We start from the raw sequence: 17,668 nt of genomic DNA on the forward strand, positions 1-17,668 counted from the left end.
TATAAATTTCATACCGTATTCTCTTTTGTTGAGTGAGTTACTACATAATTTTTATCCTAGAGCAACATAACAGAGTGTCCTATTGGAAAAAATAAATGTACAGTTTTTCCTATTAAGGATGAGTTGACAGTTTAAAATTGAAATAATCATGTAATGTATACCAATTTACACACATCTTTGACACTATCCCTATATAATTGCTACATGTACATGTACAAATACTTAAAGCAGTCATATGCACTCCATACATGGTTACAAAATTAAAGCACTGCGGAAACTTGCGTCACACAATCATACTAGGGCCAGTAGTAATAGCTAATCAAACCCATGGTAATCTATAGTCTCTAATAAACTAAAGGAACCTTCAAACGTTCATGTATTCTAAAAGGAGATCAATACAAATTTATTTGTTTTCCTATTTAATTGCAATGGTTGTTCAGAAAGGTCATTCATCCAAATATATGGTGTCGTGGGTCAACAACTCTCTATTGAACCCTTTGGTTTTATTACTCCCTCTCAAATACTTTGACTGTATTATGAGCCATGATTTATCCAAGGCTCAACTAATGAATAAGAAAGAACTAGTTTTATCCTCATCCCTTTTTGCTTTCTGCAGACTGATTCACATGTACATAAATGTGTCAAGAAGTTCTTAATGTCGTTATTAAAGTATATATGACATTTATTTTTTTATCATATTTATTCATAATACAAACTTCATCATAAAAAATCTCTTTTGGACTCTTACACAGAACAAAGAATGACATAAATAAAGAGACATTTATTTTATGTTAATAACTATACAGGTTTCTTTATTTACACACCAAACTGTAACAATACAAATATAATAAAGAATTGTAGATATACTAGCTTAGACAATAAAGTTAGCTACATTAGTGGTAAAAATATATTGCATTTAAGAAGTTAAATGATAGGTACAGATACAACTTTTCTTTTAATAATCAAAATAATGCCTCTGTGGTATTCAGTTATCAATGCTAAATCTCAAACTGATTATAAATGCACTAACAGTAATTTTGACACATCTCAGTATTAAATGGAATACAGTAATATGATTTCCAATTATTGTAAAACTATAATTCCTTAAAAATCTGGTCAAATCCCTCCAAATCCATTTAGTCAGTAGGCCTAGTGTTTGTCTTGAAATGAAATTACTGATATTGTATTTGAAATATATTGAAAGTGAAGTTCAAAATAAAAGACCATATAAAGACATAGAATTCAGGAAATTTGCCTCAACATAATTCATATATAGAACATGGTATTCTTATTTTCTTTCTTCAGTTTTTGAGGATGAAAAAAGCACATGCAGCAGAAATGGAAAACAAAAATCTTTTTTCTTCAGCACATAGCACAAAATCATGGACGGCAACGTACAACAAGGCAAGTGTGTAAAACAAACCAGAACAATCATGTATGACAAATTCGTTTGTACGAAAAATTCCATATGCTATTACTATTTTTCTTTGACCATGCAAAATTATTTGATCAGTCATAAAATGTTAAGTTTACATGAATTAATAACAATTTGTTTGGTTAAACGAATGATATTTATTTAAAAAACGAATTGTAATGAGTAGAGTAATAAAAAGATGAATATTACATGGAAATATGCTTTCCAGCTCTTTAGAATGTCTTTCATGTTAACAATTACCTTATTCCAACATTTCTGTTTTCCAACAAAGTATTGTCTTCATTTTAACAACTGTATAGCTTACCTTCAGCTTGCAATAAAATGACATACTGGTACTCATTTTATTTTGCATTAATAGCTTTAGCCAATGTTCCATATTCAATATTATGATGTTTGACACAATAAAAGGAACACATATTTAAAACAAAAATAATTAGGCTGAAACATATCAACATTTATTAGACATAAGATACAAACTTTTAAAAATAATTTTCCACTTGGTTAAAAGGTATAAGATTTCCTAATCAGAAACTTTGGCGCAACACATAGGAATTCCGCTGACATATCCAGCAAAAAAATAAATCACCCTCCCCAAGTTTGAAGGCATATGTTGAAATTGAATTTCAAAATGAAAGATTATGAAAACATAGAATTCACGAAATCTGCCTCAAACATACAAGGAAGATGCCAAGATACCCTGCGTCTCGCAACTCCTCCCTCCCTGGTTTTGGGAGGGATTTTCCCCATTTATAAGTGTTTCAGGGGATACGCCAATAATCTAATTTATAAATCCTTTTTTTTTTCTACAAGAACGCGTCGTGTACTTCTGAAAAGTTTTTTTTTGTGAGATGGCACTTGTCCAATCAAACAAAATCCGAAGCATGAATGGTTTTAAAAAGAGATCAACATAATAGGGTCCCAATATAGGTCGGCGACTTCAGTCCTGCAAACCCCATTTCCTATTTCCGTCTAGTTCGGGACTCGACGTGGATTTTGAACCGGTTTCCATCTCCTTGTAGCGGCTGTTGCGATGCTGTTTGACCTTGAAGGCCCTCACCCAGGCCGCGTCCGGCTTCTTGCGATGGATGCCCGCCTTCACTTCGGGAGTAGGAGAGGTGTGGTATGGACCCCGAGAAGAGTCTTTGGCGGTTAGGGGTGACGGCGAATGATCTACAAGAGATGAAGGAGGAGGAGGAGGAGGAGGAGGAGGAGGAGGAGAAGAAGAAGAAGAAGAAGAATGAGGAGTAGAATAATAAATAGAAGGATAGGAAGAAGAAGAAAAAGACAAATGAAAAAAAGAGAAAGCAGAAGGAGGAGGAGGAGAAGAAGGAGAAGAATGAGGGGTAGCAGAATAATAAATAGAAGGAGAAGAAGAGGAAGAAAGAGAAAAATGAGGAGTAGAAGAAGAATTAGAAAGAAAAGAAAGAGAAGGAGGAGAAGGAAAAGGAAATACAAAGAGAAGAGGAATAAGGAGAAGGAGAAGAAGAAGAAAGCGAAAATGGTAAATGAACACCGAGGGGTGAATAGAAACGCCATGGTGACTTCTTTTGTCCTTTCAAACCGCATGGGCATTTAATAATTGTAGGCTGCCCGATCAATTTTATGATGCAATATGCCTCGTCCTTCAAAGAGAGGAGCATACTTTTGTCTAGACGATTCATTTAAATTATATATGGAAGTTAATGTGATTAGTGCGATGAAGAACAAGTAAATAAAAGCCCCTTGGTATGTACCATGCATCAGATACATTGAATGATAAGACGAAAGATAACTACAATCAGTCCTTTTTAAAGGCCCACTGCACTACTTGTAGCTACTTGCGCCCTCTATATAACAAACAATGCCTAATCGGTGACCATTGGTCCCCCATGGTCCTCTTTTTCTTATGTTAACTGAGAGCTGAGTTGATGAGATAACCACCTGTCCAGTGACCTTGCAGGGCAGTCTAATCCCTCCTGTAAACTATGGCAGATAAGCTTTAAGCATATTTTCGTTGGCTATGACGAGAAGAAAAAAATCCATTCAAATACAAAGCTAATCTTTTTTTAAGACTTTTCACCAAGTCCTTCAGATCAAAATATATTTCAACAACTTCATATAATTATGCACTTGTTTATTCCAATGTGAAAAAAGATTCCTCGGGAGAAGGAGACCTCTGTTTCATACGATTCTTCCGAATCCTGAAACTACAATTACAAGCAATCTGCATCCAAACTTCCTCATTTTTTTGAATTTTCTTGATGACTGTCTTTTTCATTTTTTCACCTTTCTTTTTGAATACAATTCCAAAAAGCAGACAAATGATGATGTAAGCCCTGTGTCAATGAAGTCCCGGGGAAAAGGTAGCGTCCCATATTATCATCAAAATAATAAATCATGAATCTCCTTGACTGCGGTCGTTATAACTGCGCGAATTGTATGTTGGAAATTTAACGGAGAACTGTGAATGAGGTGATTAGTGATTTCGAAATTGGAAATTATTAGAAAAGTGTATTCCCTTATACACTAAAAATAAATATTTAATTAGTGAAAAGCTTTCATGCCGATAATGGTTTCAACTCTACCATGCCGGGGACATTCTCTTACCCCGTTTACGATTTTACCCAGGGTAGTACTAGCCCCTCCCCGATTAAAACAGGGACAGTAAAACACAAGTGGTGAGTATATATTTGCATTTTGGAGGATATAGAATTATCCTCAAAACAAAATGGTTGACGTACCTTGTCCTGAAGAGTTGTTGGCAGCGTTGTTGTTAGATTGGTCGTTGTTTCGCTTTTGTAACCAGTTGAGGTTGGTCTGAGAGTTTGGTACGCTGTCAGGTCCGAGATCGGACTGATTTGGTGATAACTCGATGTTGTATTGCTGCAACGATGTTGACGATGATGATGACAAGTCAGTTTCCTGATGATTGAAAGATAGAGATGGGAAAAAACGTGAACGCCTGTTGTAAATGTTTTAAGGAATTATGATTACGCCTTATGAGCATTTGATTTCAAGAGGGTTTAGTGCCTTATCATATTTAATATATCATTTATCATCAGTATTATTATTATTATTATTATTATTATTATTGCAATTTCCTATAAGTATAACCCAGAGATCATGAATCTTATTCTCAGGAGAGGCATATCCGAAAAATGTCAATCAGGAGCACGATTATATTCATCTTCGGGAGGGGGCGGATACAGGAATTGCAAGTTATATTGAATTTGTAGTGAGTGGATACGCCACTATACAAAAATAGAGACCCCCGTAACCCATCAAAGACTGTAAGCTTGATTCCGAAGAATCTAGCCTTCAGGAAAAGTAAAGTTGTGTCTTCATTTTTCACCGGAGGAGTATTTCGTGTTAACCAATGTCTCTTACTAGAGAGTTTGGCCTACCCGGTTCGAGTTGGGCACACTATTTTTTCCCCCAATTTTTGAGCCATCCACAGGCTATTTATTGATAATCTTCACACAATCAAACACAATCAAATCAAATATATGTGCATGTTGAAACAAATTCAAAATAATCTTTTCCATATACAAACAACAATTAGCTACAGCCACTTTACAGCAAAATATCTTCCTAATCTAAATAGACATACAATAAATTTCTCACCTTTATAATATTGTAAAACTTTCTTTTTCAACATATCAAAAAGCGGAACAATGTGGGCACAATCTGGTGAACATTGCTTTATTGGGCAATCGCAAAACAAAAGAATATACGCTATTTTGAGACCAGCTGATAACAAGTTGGTGAAACTCTGTGTATAAATGGCTCTGGTGTTAACGAGCCACGCCCTAAATCGACACCCGAGCTTCCTTCTTTCCCCAAACAGACCGTGTGTCCGGAGAAGTTAGTTATCCGGACAGTCGACTTTAAACACTCATTTTAAAGAAGTTTACATCCAACATTCATAAATCTTTTAAGTTTTATGTAACATATTACGCCGGACAAACATTTTATGGTTGTGCTATTTGATGAATACGTTTACCTAAATCCAAAAGCAAAAGTGACAGCTTTGTTTTTGTTAAGCGTCCCACAACCCACTTCATAGTCATTTCAGTACCAACATTGTTTGCCATTAGTGGATTTTTACATCCATTTAGGCCCGTGCTTGAGACATAAAGTTGAAGTTGTTAACTATATCTTTATTTTGCTCTTTTTCTTTACTGTTATTGAAGATGTTACTCTCATTGTTGTTGTCGATCTTGTTGTTGTTGCCGCTTTCGTAACCGCGACCTTCATGGGCAAGACGCAAATTACGCCCGAGGATATTACTTTGTGTAACATCGCTTCTCTCGATATTGATCAATTCAATTCAACCTCATTAGCGAATTGCTCTAAAAGAAAGCACAACAAATCAAGGATGCAGACTGGTGACAGTTTGAACGAAATCACAAAAACAATAATATAAAGTTATGAATGTTTGAAAGTTTTAATCATTATACGAATGTGAATTTCAAATTGGCCGAAAATGTATTGTCACTCTGATGTAGTGGCTGACTACTCTCCCATTTTGAGTAAGTACATGTACCCCAAGTGAGAAGGTGCCATATAAGGAGAAACAAAGAATCAAAGATATTTATTTGTACAATCGGACAAACGGGAGAATTGTCCGTGACTACGTCACAATCCATCAAAATTTCTGCCAACTTGAGATTCTTACAGATGGAGTGATTTCATATTTTAAACATTCATAACTTTATTATTGGTCCGATTTATTTCCAAATTTCGCCATCCTGTTTCTCTTATTTTCCTCCTTTCATACAAATGAACTCTTCATAAAGGTTGGATTGCCCTTTAAACAATATATTGGATGTTGCCGCCTGATATTCGGTCGTTCCTGCTGATCATGACATGCTAATATAATTGTCACGAGCGCTTTAATTGTATTCGTCTTAAAGGTAAAGACCAGTTATGGTCATGCGATTGCATTGTGAAAGAAACGTTGTGGAATCGATCATAAAAGGTTGATCATCTAGCATCTAGCATCTGCAAGGTTCTGGAATCATCAAAATGATAAGAAATTTGGCCCATTCTTCGTAAAGTTACAAGCACGTACACAGAAAGATGTATATGGGACTACCCAAATCTCTCACAGACCATGAGAGAAACAAAATTACCAAATATATGAATTAGTAGGCGGTTTCCAAGCAAATTTTTTATCATCATGTATTAGTCAAAACATATTCTTTCACATGATTGGTAATGAAAGCTTCCATTTCATTTTTTTGAAATTGTGGCGTTTCCAATACTGGTCTTTACCTTTAAACAGAGCATGAAAATGGAGAAGGGCTACGGTGTTTACCGCTAATCAGAATTTATCGATCACTACCGGTAGTCTTTTATAGACATTACCTCATAGTAGCGTATTAATGAATTAAAGAAAAACAAGAGGCGGAATCCCCTCGTTCGGGGAGCCAGAATAAAACAGCCATGCGTGACATTTACACCCACTGAAAGTTTCTCTTCCCCTCGATCCTCCGGGGGAGGGGGTCAAACTAGAAGGGCGTGTCCTTATTTGATTGGATACACCCCTGAGCAGAGTTATTCTTCATGTACATGTATATAGATTCTTTAGGTATCGATGTTATCAGAAACGGCAATACTTAACTTTTTGGAAGTGTATAATAATAATATTGTACATTTATATCGTACATGTACATACAAAAATGGAATGGAAATTCATGATAACCACATAATATAGTGGAATGCCTTAAATAAGTCGCTACGGTGCAGTGTATTTACAAAAATGAGAAAAAACAAAATAACAGAAAACAAAACTGCATGGTTACATAACCGTGATAACGACATGTGCGGATCTTCGAAAAAAACACTTTATTCACAGCGGGTGTCCTGAATATATTTTGATCAGTATAGGCCTATATGGAAAAGGGTAAAAACAATATTCTTCTTGATTCTCTAGCCTTTCTTGTTTTTCATTTCAACAAGCTATAGTGTTATTTATTACAACTTGTGGACAACTCGTTAAATTCCTGTTCGCTATTTGAGAGCGGGGGGGGGGGGGAACCTATCCCCAAATAAAGGACTTGTTGTGGTTTTGAAGCCATCGACGGCACATTATTAACCTTCTGTCACAAAATATCAGCATCTCATCATGTCTGTTCAATTTTCGGCATATCAGCTACCCCCTTCCCCTCCTTTCCATGAAAACATTGTTCCGTCGATAATAATTTACCCAGCAACAACTTTATAAAGAAGGGCTTTCATTACTTTGAAGGTATAGGCCGTCATCTGTTAAGGGTTAATAATTGATAAATGATTGTCTTTGCCTTGGGTCCAATTTACCTTCTTTGTATCAACCGAGAAATAAATTAGATTCTTCTTCGATGTTACGTCGTATAGGCCGATGGATCAATGTCATTATTCTCCAAAAACTCTTCTAATAAACCAAGACGTGGGCAAAATGGCGACGACTTGTATCTAATTGAACGACAGTATACCCCTACCCTATCGTCTATTAAACAGAATACATTATCAACATAATACTTATTACACTATACGAGGTGCTATTACTGCATGAAGAAAACGATATTTTGATTTTGTTGATTAACAGAACAATCTGGAGTAAAAAAAAATAATAATAATACGACTACTGAATTAAATGTTGATACTAGTATAAGTGTATCCTTCACTACCCTCGTTTCTTGAAACTTGACACAATCATTTCTTCAAATAAAAAAGACTGGTAACCCTTGAAAGCTGGCGACAATAATGGTGATTATAGTCACCCAAAACACACCGACAGTGAAGGAAATATATTTTCGACTATCACTTAGGCCAATATCACAACTAAAAGTGAAATAAAAAATCAAATACATTTGGTGAGATACCTGTATTTTCAGTATCTTTTAAACAAACAAAATATAGCAACTTAAATTGTCGTACAATTCAATATCACAGTGTCCCTTTTCTTCCATCACAGCATTACACACTGCACGCTTACAAGTACAGCATTGCATAAAAATGTGTTTTTTCGCAGCTTCATTTAAAGAATCGGTGCCAGATAACATAAACATCTCTCACAGAGTGAACACAAATTATCATGTTTTCCATGCAAGCGGAAAACATGCAGTCAATCTTACCTCTAGAGACTCAGTTTTTCGTCTTGGAATAATTCCAATTCGAAATCCAACTAATGAAAATTTCTTTTGGAAAAAGTATCACATAATTATATAAGCGACCAGATCTTATTATGACATTTAGTATAATTATGTGGTTTGTCTTGCATTATTATTGTAAGTAATTATAACGTCCTAAGTTGTTCTCTTGAATAAGCATAGCTCAAACCCCATTCTCCACAATAATCCATCTTGCCCCGTCTCCCACTTGGAGTTTGCTTGTCACGGAGAATCCTTTGAAATCATTATTGCCTCTCCAAACCCTAAATCGGTTCTTCCTCGTTCAATTTTTGTATTAATATATCTTATTGCTTTATATTTCTTATGTAATGTGCCTCACTGGGACAAACTAAGTAAAGTTGACAATATCAGAGAACTTAATATTCATATAATAATAGTTTTTTTTTTAATAATATACCCAATAATGCAGCATTCAATTTAAGTGACAAGTGTCGATATCCAGCAAAACGTGACGGAGAATAGAAATGAATAAATGATGATAAACAGATAACTTACCTGTGGTTTGAATTTTTGACCCCAGGCTGTCGAAACAGGTTCAGAAACTGCAAATTTTCCTGATCCGGCTCCCGTCTTCATCCGAAGTGGAGGATAAAAACCACCAATTCCCCGAACATTGACTCTGTCCCGAGGATGCAGACCGGGGATTCCTCCCAAGTCCACAATACTGGTTTTAGCGGGTTGACGACTTGGTCCTGTTCTTGTTCTCCCGACAAATTCATTAGTAGCAGCACTAGGGTTGACATTAGGGGCAGTTCTGACCATCCTTGGGGAGGGTGTCCTCTTATTGGTTCGGGAATTTGATTTACTAGGAATGAAGTCTTCAACGCCTTGTCCCTGTGCAGGAATAGATCGATTGAGAGCTGTCTGGACACTTTGGCGCGCCACTGCTGCTCGAGGACTATTCATGCTCGGTACTGCTACGCTGATGTGTCTTGTTGCCCCTTCCATAATTCCATCTGCTAGGCACACGAAGAGTGGCAACTACAAACCCAAACTTTCCTCAAACACGATGTCGAACCATCAACAAGTTTCAAGTTGATATGTATCCTATGCGAGAGGCCATGTTTGTTGTTAAATTATTCCGTCCGCGATCTTCGACTGTCCGTCTCGTCTCGTTGCCTGGCACACTGACGCTCACACCGAATCCTTATCTCACTCATCAATCTTTCAGGCCCGGCGTTTTTTTCCTCCTCCCAAACAATAGTTTTATTGACAAGGAATTGTCCCTCTCATTCGTACCAGCTCTGTAACTATCGCTCGATTTCTTAACAATTTGTTTCCCCCATGAAGAGTGTAACAAAAGAATGAACTCCTACGATCTCTCGACTCTCTGTTTGATACCAAACAGAAGAACACAAAAGATTTTGGGCGCCTCACTGAACACGAGAAAACAGAACGTCAATAGTATAGTTCTCTCGAGGGGGCAGAAACGGTGTGCATAAATAGGATTAATGTATGTAATGTTACGGGTATTGATCCTGAACGAAGGCCAAAGTAATTGAAATTCATCAATTCTTTGCCTCGTTGCTATTTACACTTTCCTTTTTACATTTTGAGATAATATATTCGATACAATGATCATAAAATAGTCATAGCATGGTGCAAATAGGCCTATAGTCTGTTCAAATATAAGCAAAAAAAGAGAGGGAGAGAGTGTGAGTGACTGAGGGGTAGAAAGAAATAAAGAAAGAGAGAGATAGAGAGAGAAAGAGAGAGGGGGAGAGAGAGAGAGAGACTAGGCTAGCAGTGACGGTAATAACTCATTAGTTTTCATAAAGTGATATTATTCATATGGATTATAATACATGGTCATGTAAGTTGCAGTTTGTTATTTAGGAGCTAGAATATGAATAATATGAATAATATGAATACGAAATTCATTCCATTGTATCCCAAAATGAAAGGAGATGAAAGCTGTACAATATGAGTCTTGAACAGGTAGCTCTGCTATCATGTACATGCATCTGTGTACAAGTTCCAGCAATTACCGAATATTAATGTAAACGAATTCATTAAACGTGCGTATTGTGCGACATAAAAGCACAATTAATATGACTTCGCAGAAAACCATGCGATGTGATATGGCATACATTTCTAGGCAAATGAAGAATGTTAGTAAACGTTGCCAAGGTAACGAACTCTCGGGGCTCCTCATAGCGCATTATCGGTACGGTGTGTCGTCTGGTAGGGAAATGATCCGAGGTCGCGCAGGGTTAAGACGGCGTAACAGAAAGAAAATATCGCTATTTATGGAGGGGGTGGGCATGACAATGTTCTGCATTTAATATGAATCGAAAGTAATACCGAGGTATAATCCAGAGATGTCGGGTCTGACGGCTTACACAAAAAATGGTCATGATGCGCTTTTGAGTTTGGTAAATTGACCCTCATCTGCGTTGTATACCTCACCGGGCCCTTCCCACCTCACCCACCACCGTGCACCGCTTATCTCTCGATTTTATTTATTCATATAATACTCCTTTATCATTTTTTCTCATCTCGATCTTTGTAGTTCTTTTGTCCATCCTCCTCGGTTTCCTCTTCTACCTCATTCTATCTTCTATTCGTTTCTCTATTTTCCTTCTTTTTTCTCTTCTTTACTTCCTTTTGTCAGAGTTGCCGTAAATATTATATACATATAAATATTTTGTATTATTATCTTCATTATTATTGTTGCTGTTACTTATCATTTTTATTATTCTTACTATCATTATCATTTCGTTATAATTATTATTGATTTTTGTTATTGTCATTCATTATTATCTACATCATCATTATTATTATCATTATTATTATCATTAACATTGTTACTATATTGTATTATATGCCGTATTATCATCTATTTATCGGAATGTGTCACATGTCTGGGTCCTGTTTCAGAAAAATATTTATCAATAACAAGAATCCATTGAGATATATTTGCTTATTTATATCTCTCTCTATAGGTATTATACCATATAAATCATATCTCGATTTTCACGTCTACTAGATTAGTGCTATAGCGCCATCTACGTTAGATATTAGGTAGTTGTATGAAAACGCTGTTTGGACGATACGACGAAAGCCAAATTAATTCATCATGCCAAAGGTTCGCAGAAGTCGGAAGAAAACCCCGGAAGGATGGGAACTCATCGAGCCTACTCTTGATGAGTTAGATCAGAAAATGCGAGAAGGTAATAATGTCGGAAAAAACCCTTTTCTATGTGGCCAGGGGAAGGGAACAGTGGTCAGTGTGATTATAGAGGTCCCACATATTGACAAACGTGTGGGTGGTGCCTACTTTTAGATTTACATTTATGTTTGTTGTGTTTAAAATTAAATCAAGTGAAATTGAAACACTTTACTATGAATACGTGAAAATTAAAGATTTGAATATTTTATAATCCACTGAATGATAACCAATTATTCATCTTATGATATCTTGACCGTAGTTAAATGAAATGTGTGTGTGTCACTAATCAAAATCATTTACAACAGTTTAATTCAGTTTAATTGAGCTCATTCAGTCAGACAGTTGCAGAATCACTTGTAAAGTACTACTATTTGGCAGGGTTTGAGTTCATATGACTACAAAGGTGTGTAGCTGTGCAATTGCAAAATAACCGAGCAGGCAATGCCGATGAGTATCAATTGAAGTAGACCGAATTTTCCGTCTCTCTCGTTCGTTAGCCTCTTATTGGGGTAGGGTCGGCTCTCTCTTTAGAGACGGAAACCGTCTATACACATTCCCTTGATAACGCCACGGCCATTTCAGGTCGTAGCGTTTTGCCCCCAAAATCCCCCCAAATGTCATTTTACCTCATGCATTGATTATTTAAAATTAGGAGAAGGTTATACTACATCGGTTCCACTTACCAACTTGACTGAAATAATCCGTTTAATGGTCCCTTTTAAGGAAATTATGGGTCAAAATCGACATCCATGTTGAAAATCTTGCAAGCCGTGTTAAACTCGCTGCGCACGGAGTCATCTAAATCAATCTCATCCCTTCTAGTCTACGCCGAAGGCAAAACGATTATGAAGGAAAAACTGTGATAACGCCATTACGAACGTGTAGATGGCGCACAGTTTTCCCTTCATAATCGTTTTGCCTTCGGCGTAGACTAGGAGGGATGAGATTGATTTAGATGACTCCGTGCGCAGCGAGTTTAACACGGCTTGCAAGATTTTCAACATGGATGTCGATTTTGACCCATAATTTCCTTAAAAGGGACCATTAAACGGATTACTTCAGTCAAGTTGGTAAGTGGAACCGATGTAGTATAACCTTCTCCTAATTTTAAATAATCAATGCATGAGGTAAAATGACATTTTGGGGGATTTTGGGGGCAAAACGCTACGACCTGAAATGGCCGTGGCGTTATCAAGGGAATGTGTATAGACGGTTTCCGTTTCTAAAGAGAGAGCCGACCCTACCCCAATAAGAGGCTAACGAACGAAAGAGACAGAAAATTCGGTCTACAATTGAAGTAGACTTTGGCATCTACTTAGACACCACACCAATCATTTAATACTCACTGGAAATGTTTCAGGGCAAGTCATTCTTATCTTCCCATTGGGTACGTCTGTTCGGTTCAGGTGTCAGTGTGCAAGAGACAGAATGGAGGCTGGCTCTCTCCGACGGAGCCTTCCGAGTGGAATACCGCCCTATTGTAGACTGCTGACGTCAACTGATGCTGTAGTCTGATATTATAGTATTAATGACTGCTTTGAGAGAAATAGTTGTTTTATTACGCTCAAGGGAAGGTTAGAATTGTGCTATTCCCCGAGGCTTGCCGAGGGGAATAGCCCAATTCTAACCTTCCCGAGAGCGTATGAAAACAACTATTTCTCGAATATTAAAGCAGTCATTAATACTTTTATATGCCGAAAAAAAATAGACTAAAAAATGAAAAATGAAAATTTTTTATCATTTTTGTCGAAGACGGGACTCGAACTCTTGCCTACAACAAGAGATGTACCGAAAACCAACGCTTAGACCACTCGGCTATGGCCCGCCGTTAACATGCTTGGCAGTTTTCTCCAATATATACATTAAAATGGATTGAAACCGGCTTCGCGTGTGATGAATGCTTCGCAAAAGCTCCATATACGGACTCTTCTTTTACTTTTGCAATGCATATTGGCACAAACTTAGATCAAGATCTATCGGCAGATGTTGTTTTTTTGTTTTGGAAGTTTATTTTCGTCTTCATGTCAACAATGCAAGATAAAATTGTCGGTAAGATCGATCGAGATTCAATTGTATTGAAATTACCGACCAATCCTTCGCACACATACGGCATCCTCCATCGCTCAAACCATTTTTTAACATGTAAACCTATGGGGTAACCATGGAGGCTGACCAACTTTTTTTAATAACCATGGTTATTAAAAATATTGAAATGTTTTATGCATGGTTACCGAGAATTTTACAGGAACAGTTGAAGTTTATGAATGCAATTCGACCAATCAGATGGCTGGATTTCTTAAGTGAGGTATATAACAGAGTCTACTATACTATTTTGAATTAGAAGCCTTTTATAGACTTCAACATTAAAGACAACATGTGAACATGACCCCCTGTAAAAAGATCAACCACTGAAATGGTTACTAGCTCCTCAAGTCTAAAACATCAAAATTGGAAGAAAAAAATCAAAACCCAGCTATATAAACACTTAACAGAACTACAGAAATTGTTGACTCTATCAAATTTTTGTTTAATAATTATTTTACTAGCTTTTTTCTACTTTCTTCTTGATTATATGTTTGTCTTTAACTATACAGCTGAGACTGAGCCCCATGAAGGCAAGCGTAAGGTAGAAGCTCTCTGGCCAATATTCAAGATTCACCATCAGAAATCAAGATACATCTATGATTTGTTCTACAGAAGAAAAGCTATCAGTAGAGGTAAGGCTCATAATATGTTACATTTTTAAAGAAATTATTGCATTTATATTGAAACCAAACTAGTATTCATTGATAAAGAGCTGTGATTGTTTTAAATAGACTAATAGAGTGTATTTCAAGATTCATACAATTGCCTATACCTATTGTGCTTGATGTAAAGCTCAAGATGTGTTCCAGGTTTAACAGAGCTTTTGCAACTGCGTTTGATGTTTTTCATTAAATAATCTTTGAATTCCAAATTAGAAGGTTCAGATATTTTTTGAACGAAACTGTAGTCATCACATTGACATTACTCAAATTCAATCACAACATTGCATTAACAGTATAATTTTAGCTATGGTTATTTAGAAGATACTTTCTCTGTCCATTTGTGCTAACACTTTTTCTCCAACGCACTTCTGTCAAAGACGTGACTAATGAAAGATGTATCATCTTTTATGCTCTATCACTGTCAATAACTATACAAGCTCTGCCTCCAGGCTTGTGTCATTAAGAACGTGGGTTACAAAGATCATGACTTTGCTTTCTGACCTTTTCAGAGTTGTACAAGTTCTGCATCAAGGGTTTTCGCATCATGAACGATATGATTTACAAAAAGTTTGATCTTATCACCTTTCAGAGTTGTACGACTTCTGCATCAAGGAGGGCTATGCTGATAAGAATCTGATTGCTAAATGGAAGAAGCAGGGCTATGAGAACCTGTGCTGTCTGCGCTGTATCCAGGCTAGGGACACTAACTTTGGCACCAACTGTATCTGTAGAGTACCCAAGAACAAACTGGAAGAGGTAAGGACAATGTTGTCTGGTTTTATTTTATTTCTTAAGTCTCGTTCAGATATGAAATGGTAAACCCGGGCCCTTCTTAAAAAGGGTTGATCCAAATCGACCCCCTCCAATCAATTGTAAGTTTGCAGTCTCCTATCTCTTATGTACATACTTGCAATTTATATTAATGGCAAATAAGTTGCGATTGATATCAACTCTCTATAAGACAGAGGCCATGGTGGTTAAAAATAATGACGTGATTGTAATATGCATCACATTTTTGTATTGTATAACACAGAGCTCAAGGACTCTTGTTGCCATTCATTTTCACGTAAGAAAAACCGTTTTGGTTAACCTAAAGAGGCACATAGCATTTGATGTCCATAGGGGCTCGGTGATAAAATGATCTATATCCTGGACAATTAGGAGGTCATGGTCTTTTTTTTTCTTTCCCCGTTGAGGTCCAGATAAGTTATTTTCTCCACAGAAGCCTTCAGTTTTCTTAGAAAGAAAAAAAGTATGTGTGATTGTTGGATTTTATATCTGTGGTATCCCTTCAATGATCATGCTCAATTTAAAAGAAATAGCCCCTCCATGCATCTCAGAACAGCTACTAAATAAATTAGTCCATGGTTAAAGTTTATGGATATTTTAGGGTGGCGTCTTTAGGTTTTAAGATCAAGAACTTAAGAGTTATGCTTGAAGGTATTCCCTGAGTAAAGTTAATTTGATATGAACTCATTCTCTTCCTTAAAATCATGCATAATAAATTTCTAATAACACATTTTCTTTACTTTTTCAAACTTGTCATTTGGTAGAAGAATTGAAAGCCATGATTGGAATCATGTCGAATCATCTAAGAATATATTCTTATGTTCATTTATATTTTTTGTTTCCATCATACATATATAACCCTCTCTCTCTCTCTCTCTCTCTCTCTCATTTGTTTGCAATCACAGGGCAGGATAGTAGAGTGTGTACACTGTGGATGCAGGGGATGTTCAGGCTGAGACCACGGACAGTTGCAATGTAATGCAGTGGTATGGACTAGTAGTAAAATGGATTCCAGATAGCTTCAGAACTACAAGAGAGAGAGAGTTCATGGTCCGTGGTTTTGTTATGGAAGGCCATTGTTTTTCCCCTCTCACATGCTTATTTGTATGTTTGGAAATGGTTCCCAAAGTAATATCTTTTGGATCAACAGTTGTTCCTTTAATAGGATGCAGACTGTCATGTGGTGGAAATATATTTTTAAAAGAATAACCCATCTTTAATGTTTACTTCATTCATTTTTAAATCGTTGAAATAGATTTATCTTCGTTTATAGGAAACAAGACAATCTTTTGAATGACATTATTTATTTTTTCCTAATTATACTACCTGTTTTTCTTGTTGCTTCTCTTTTATTTTTATGACAATTCAGTTGATAATTCACTGGTCATCATGCCTACAACACTGTTCATCAAAATTATACCAGTTGATATTTATCCCTTGTTTTATCATTATGTGAGGTGTTGCCTACAATACAGAGAGAATTTTCCAAATGCTAGATATGTGTCTCATTTTACTGCAATATTCATATGCCTCTTATCTTATTGATTCATTATGTAGTTTTGGGAAGTGTAGGATTCACTTTTTAAAATCTTCTGCTATGTTCAGAATTCAAAGGCATCTTCTTTTTTTTACTGTACATTTGTAGACCGATATTTAATGGCTGGTTTATTAGTGATGATAAAACTAGTCTTTGTAGAAAAGACATTGTGTCCAAGATAATCCAAGCTGAAGGCTAATTAGCACAAGTCATTGAGCACCATACATATTCTACAAATGGACCAATTTTCTTGTTATCATCCTTAATTTGTGACCAGCCCTTTCAACGGACCAAGACAGAATGTTGAATCTATTACAAATGATTGTGATTGTGATTATTACAATCACACATATATATATATATTTTTTAAATTGTGGGAAAGAATGGCTATCAAAATTGCACAATGATGTTGATTCTTCTCATATCTTAGTCATACCAGTAAAAAAAACTCCATACCGACTCCTAATTTACAAATTCTTGGCCATGGGAAGCAATGTAATCTAAGAAGTCTATGAATCTATAAAGATGCATCTGATCAAAATACAAATTGCCAACTCATCGATTTAGTTTCTTGGCCTCACACTCTATCTCTCTCACTTTCTTCTTTATCGTAATCGTTTCCGAACAGTCTCTCCCATTTAACCATAATCCAGTCGCGTCGCTGTATGTGTAAATAATTTTGTGAATAAAGCATTTTGAATTTGTACAACAATTTGTTATTATCCTGATTTGAGTTGTAATCGGCTTATCTTGTATCGATTGAATTCAAAGCTAAGTTTGAGTTTTGATGATGGTATTGAATTTAGAGAGAACCTGGTTTAAATCGATACTTAA

The 17,668-nt window shown here is 36.2% G+C and overlaps 2 protein-coding genes across 2 annotated transcripts; one reads left to right on the plus strand and one right to left on the minus strand.

The window, feature by feature from the left end:
- Positions 1-1,241: 1,241 nt before the first annotated feature.
- LOC591223 lies at positions 1,242-9,791 on the minus strand. The gene is made up of 3 exons (XM_795548.5): positions 9,085-9,791; positions 4,156-4,336; positions 1,242-2,605 (listed from the first exon to the last, which is right to left on the minus strand). Exons 1-3 carry the CDS (start codon positions 9,535-9,537, stop codon positions 2,373-2,375), a joined length of 867 nt encoding a protein of 288 aa, XP_800641.3. The 5' UTR covers positions 9,538-9,791; the 3' UTR covers positions 1,242-2,372.
- On the plus strand, positions 8,279-17,540 carry LOC763471 (protein BUD31 homolog). Its single transcript, XM_030984113.1, has 5 exons — positions 8,279-8,291; positions 11,654-11,762; positions 14,356-14,478; positions 15,098-15,264; positions 16,203-17,540. The coding sequence occupies exons 2-5, from the start codon at positions 11,669-11,671 to the stop codon at positions 16,251-16,253; spliced, it is 435 nt and encodes a 144-aa protein (XP_030839973.1). The 5' UTR covers positions 8,279-8,291; positions 11,654-11,668; the 3' UTR covers positions 16,254-17,540.
- The last annotated feature ends 128 nt before the right edge of the window (positions 17,541-17,668 follow it).

The sequence above is a fragment of the Strongylocentrotus purpuratus genome, unplaced genomic scaffold (assembly GCF_000002235.5).
Source record: "Strongylocentrotus purpuratus isolate Spur 01 unplaced genomic scaffold, Spur_5.0 spur5_scaffold_14, whole genome shotgun sequence".
Lineage (NCBI taxonomy): Eukaryota > Metazoa > Echinodermata > Echinoidea > Camarodonta > Strongylocentrotidae > Strongylocentrotus > Strongylocentrotus purpuratus.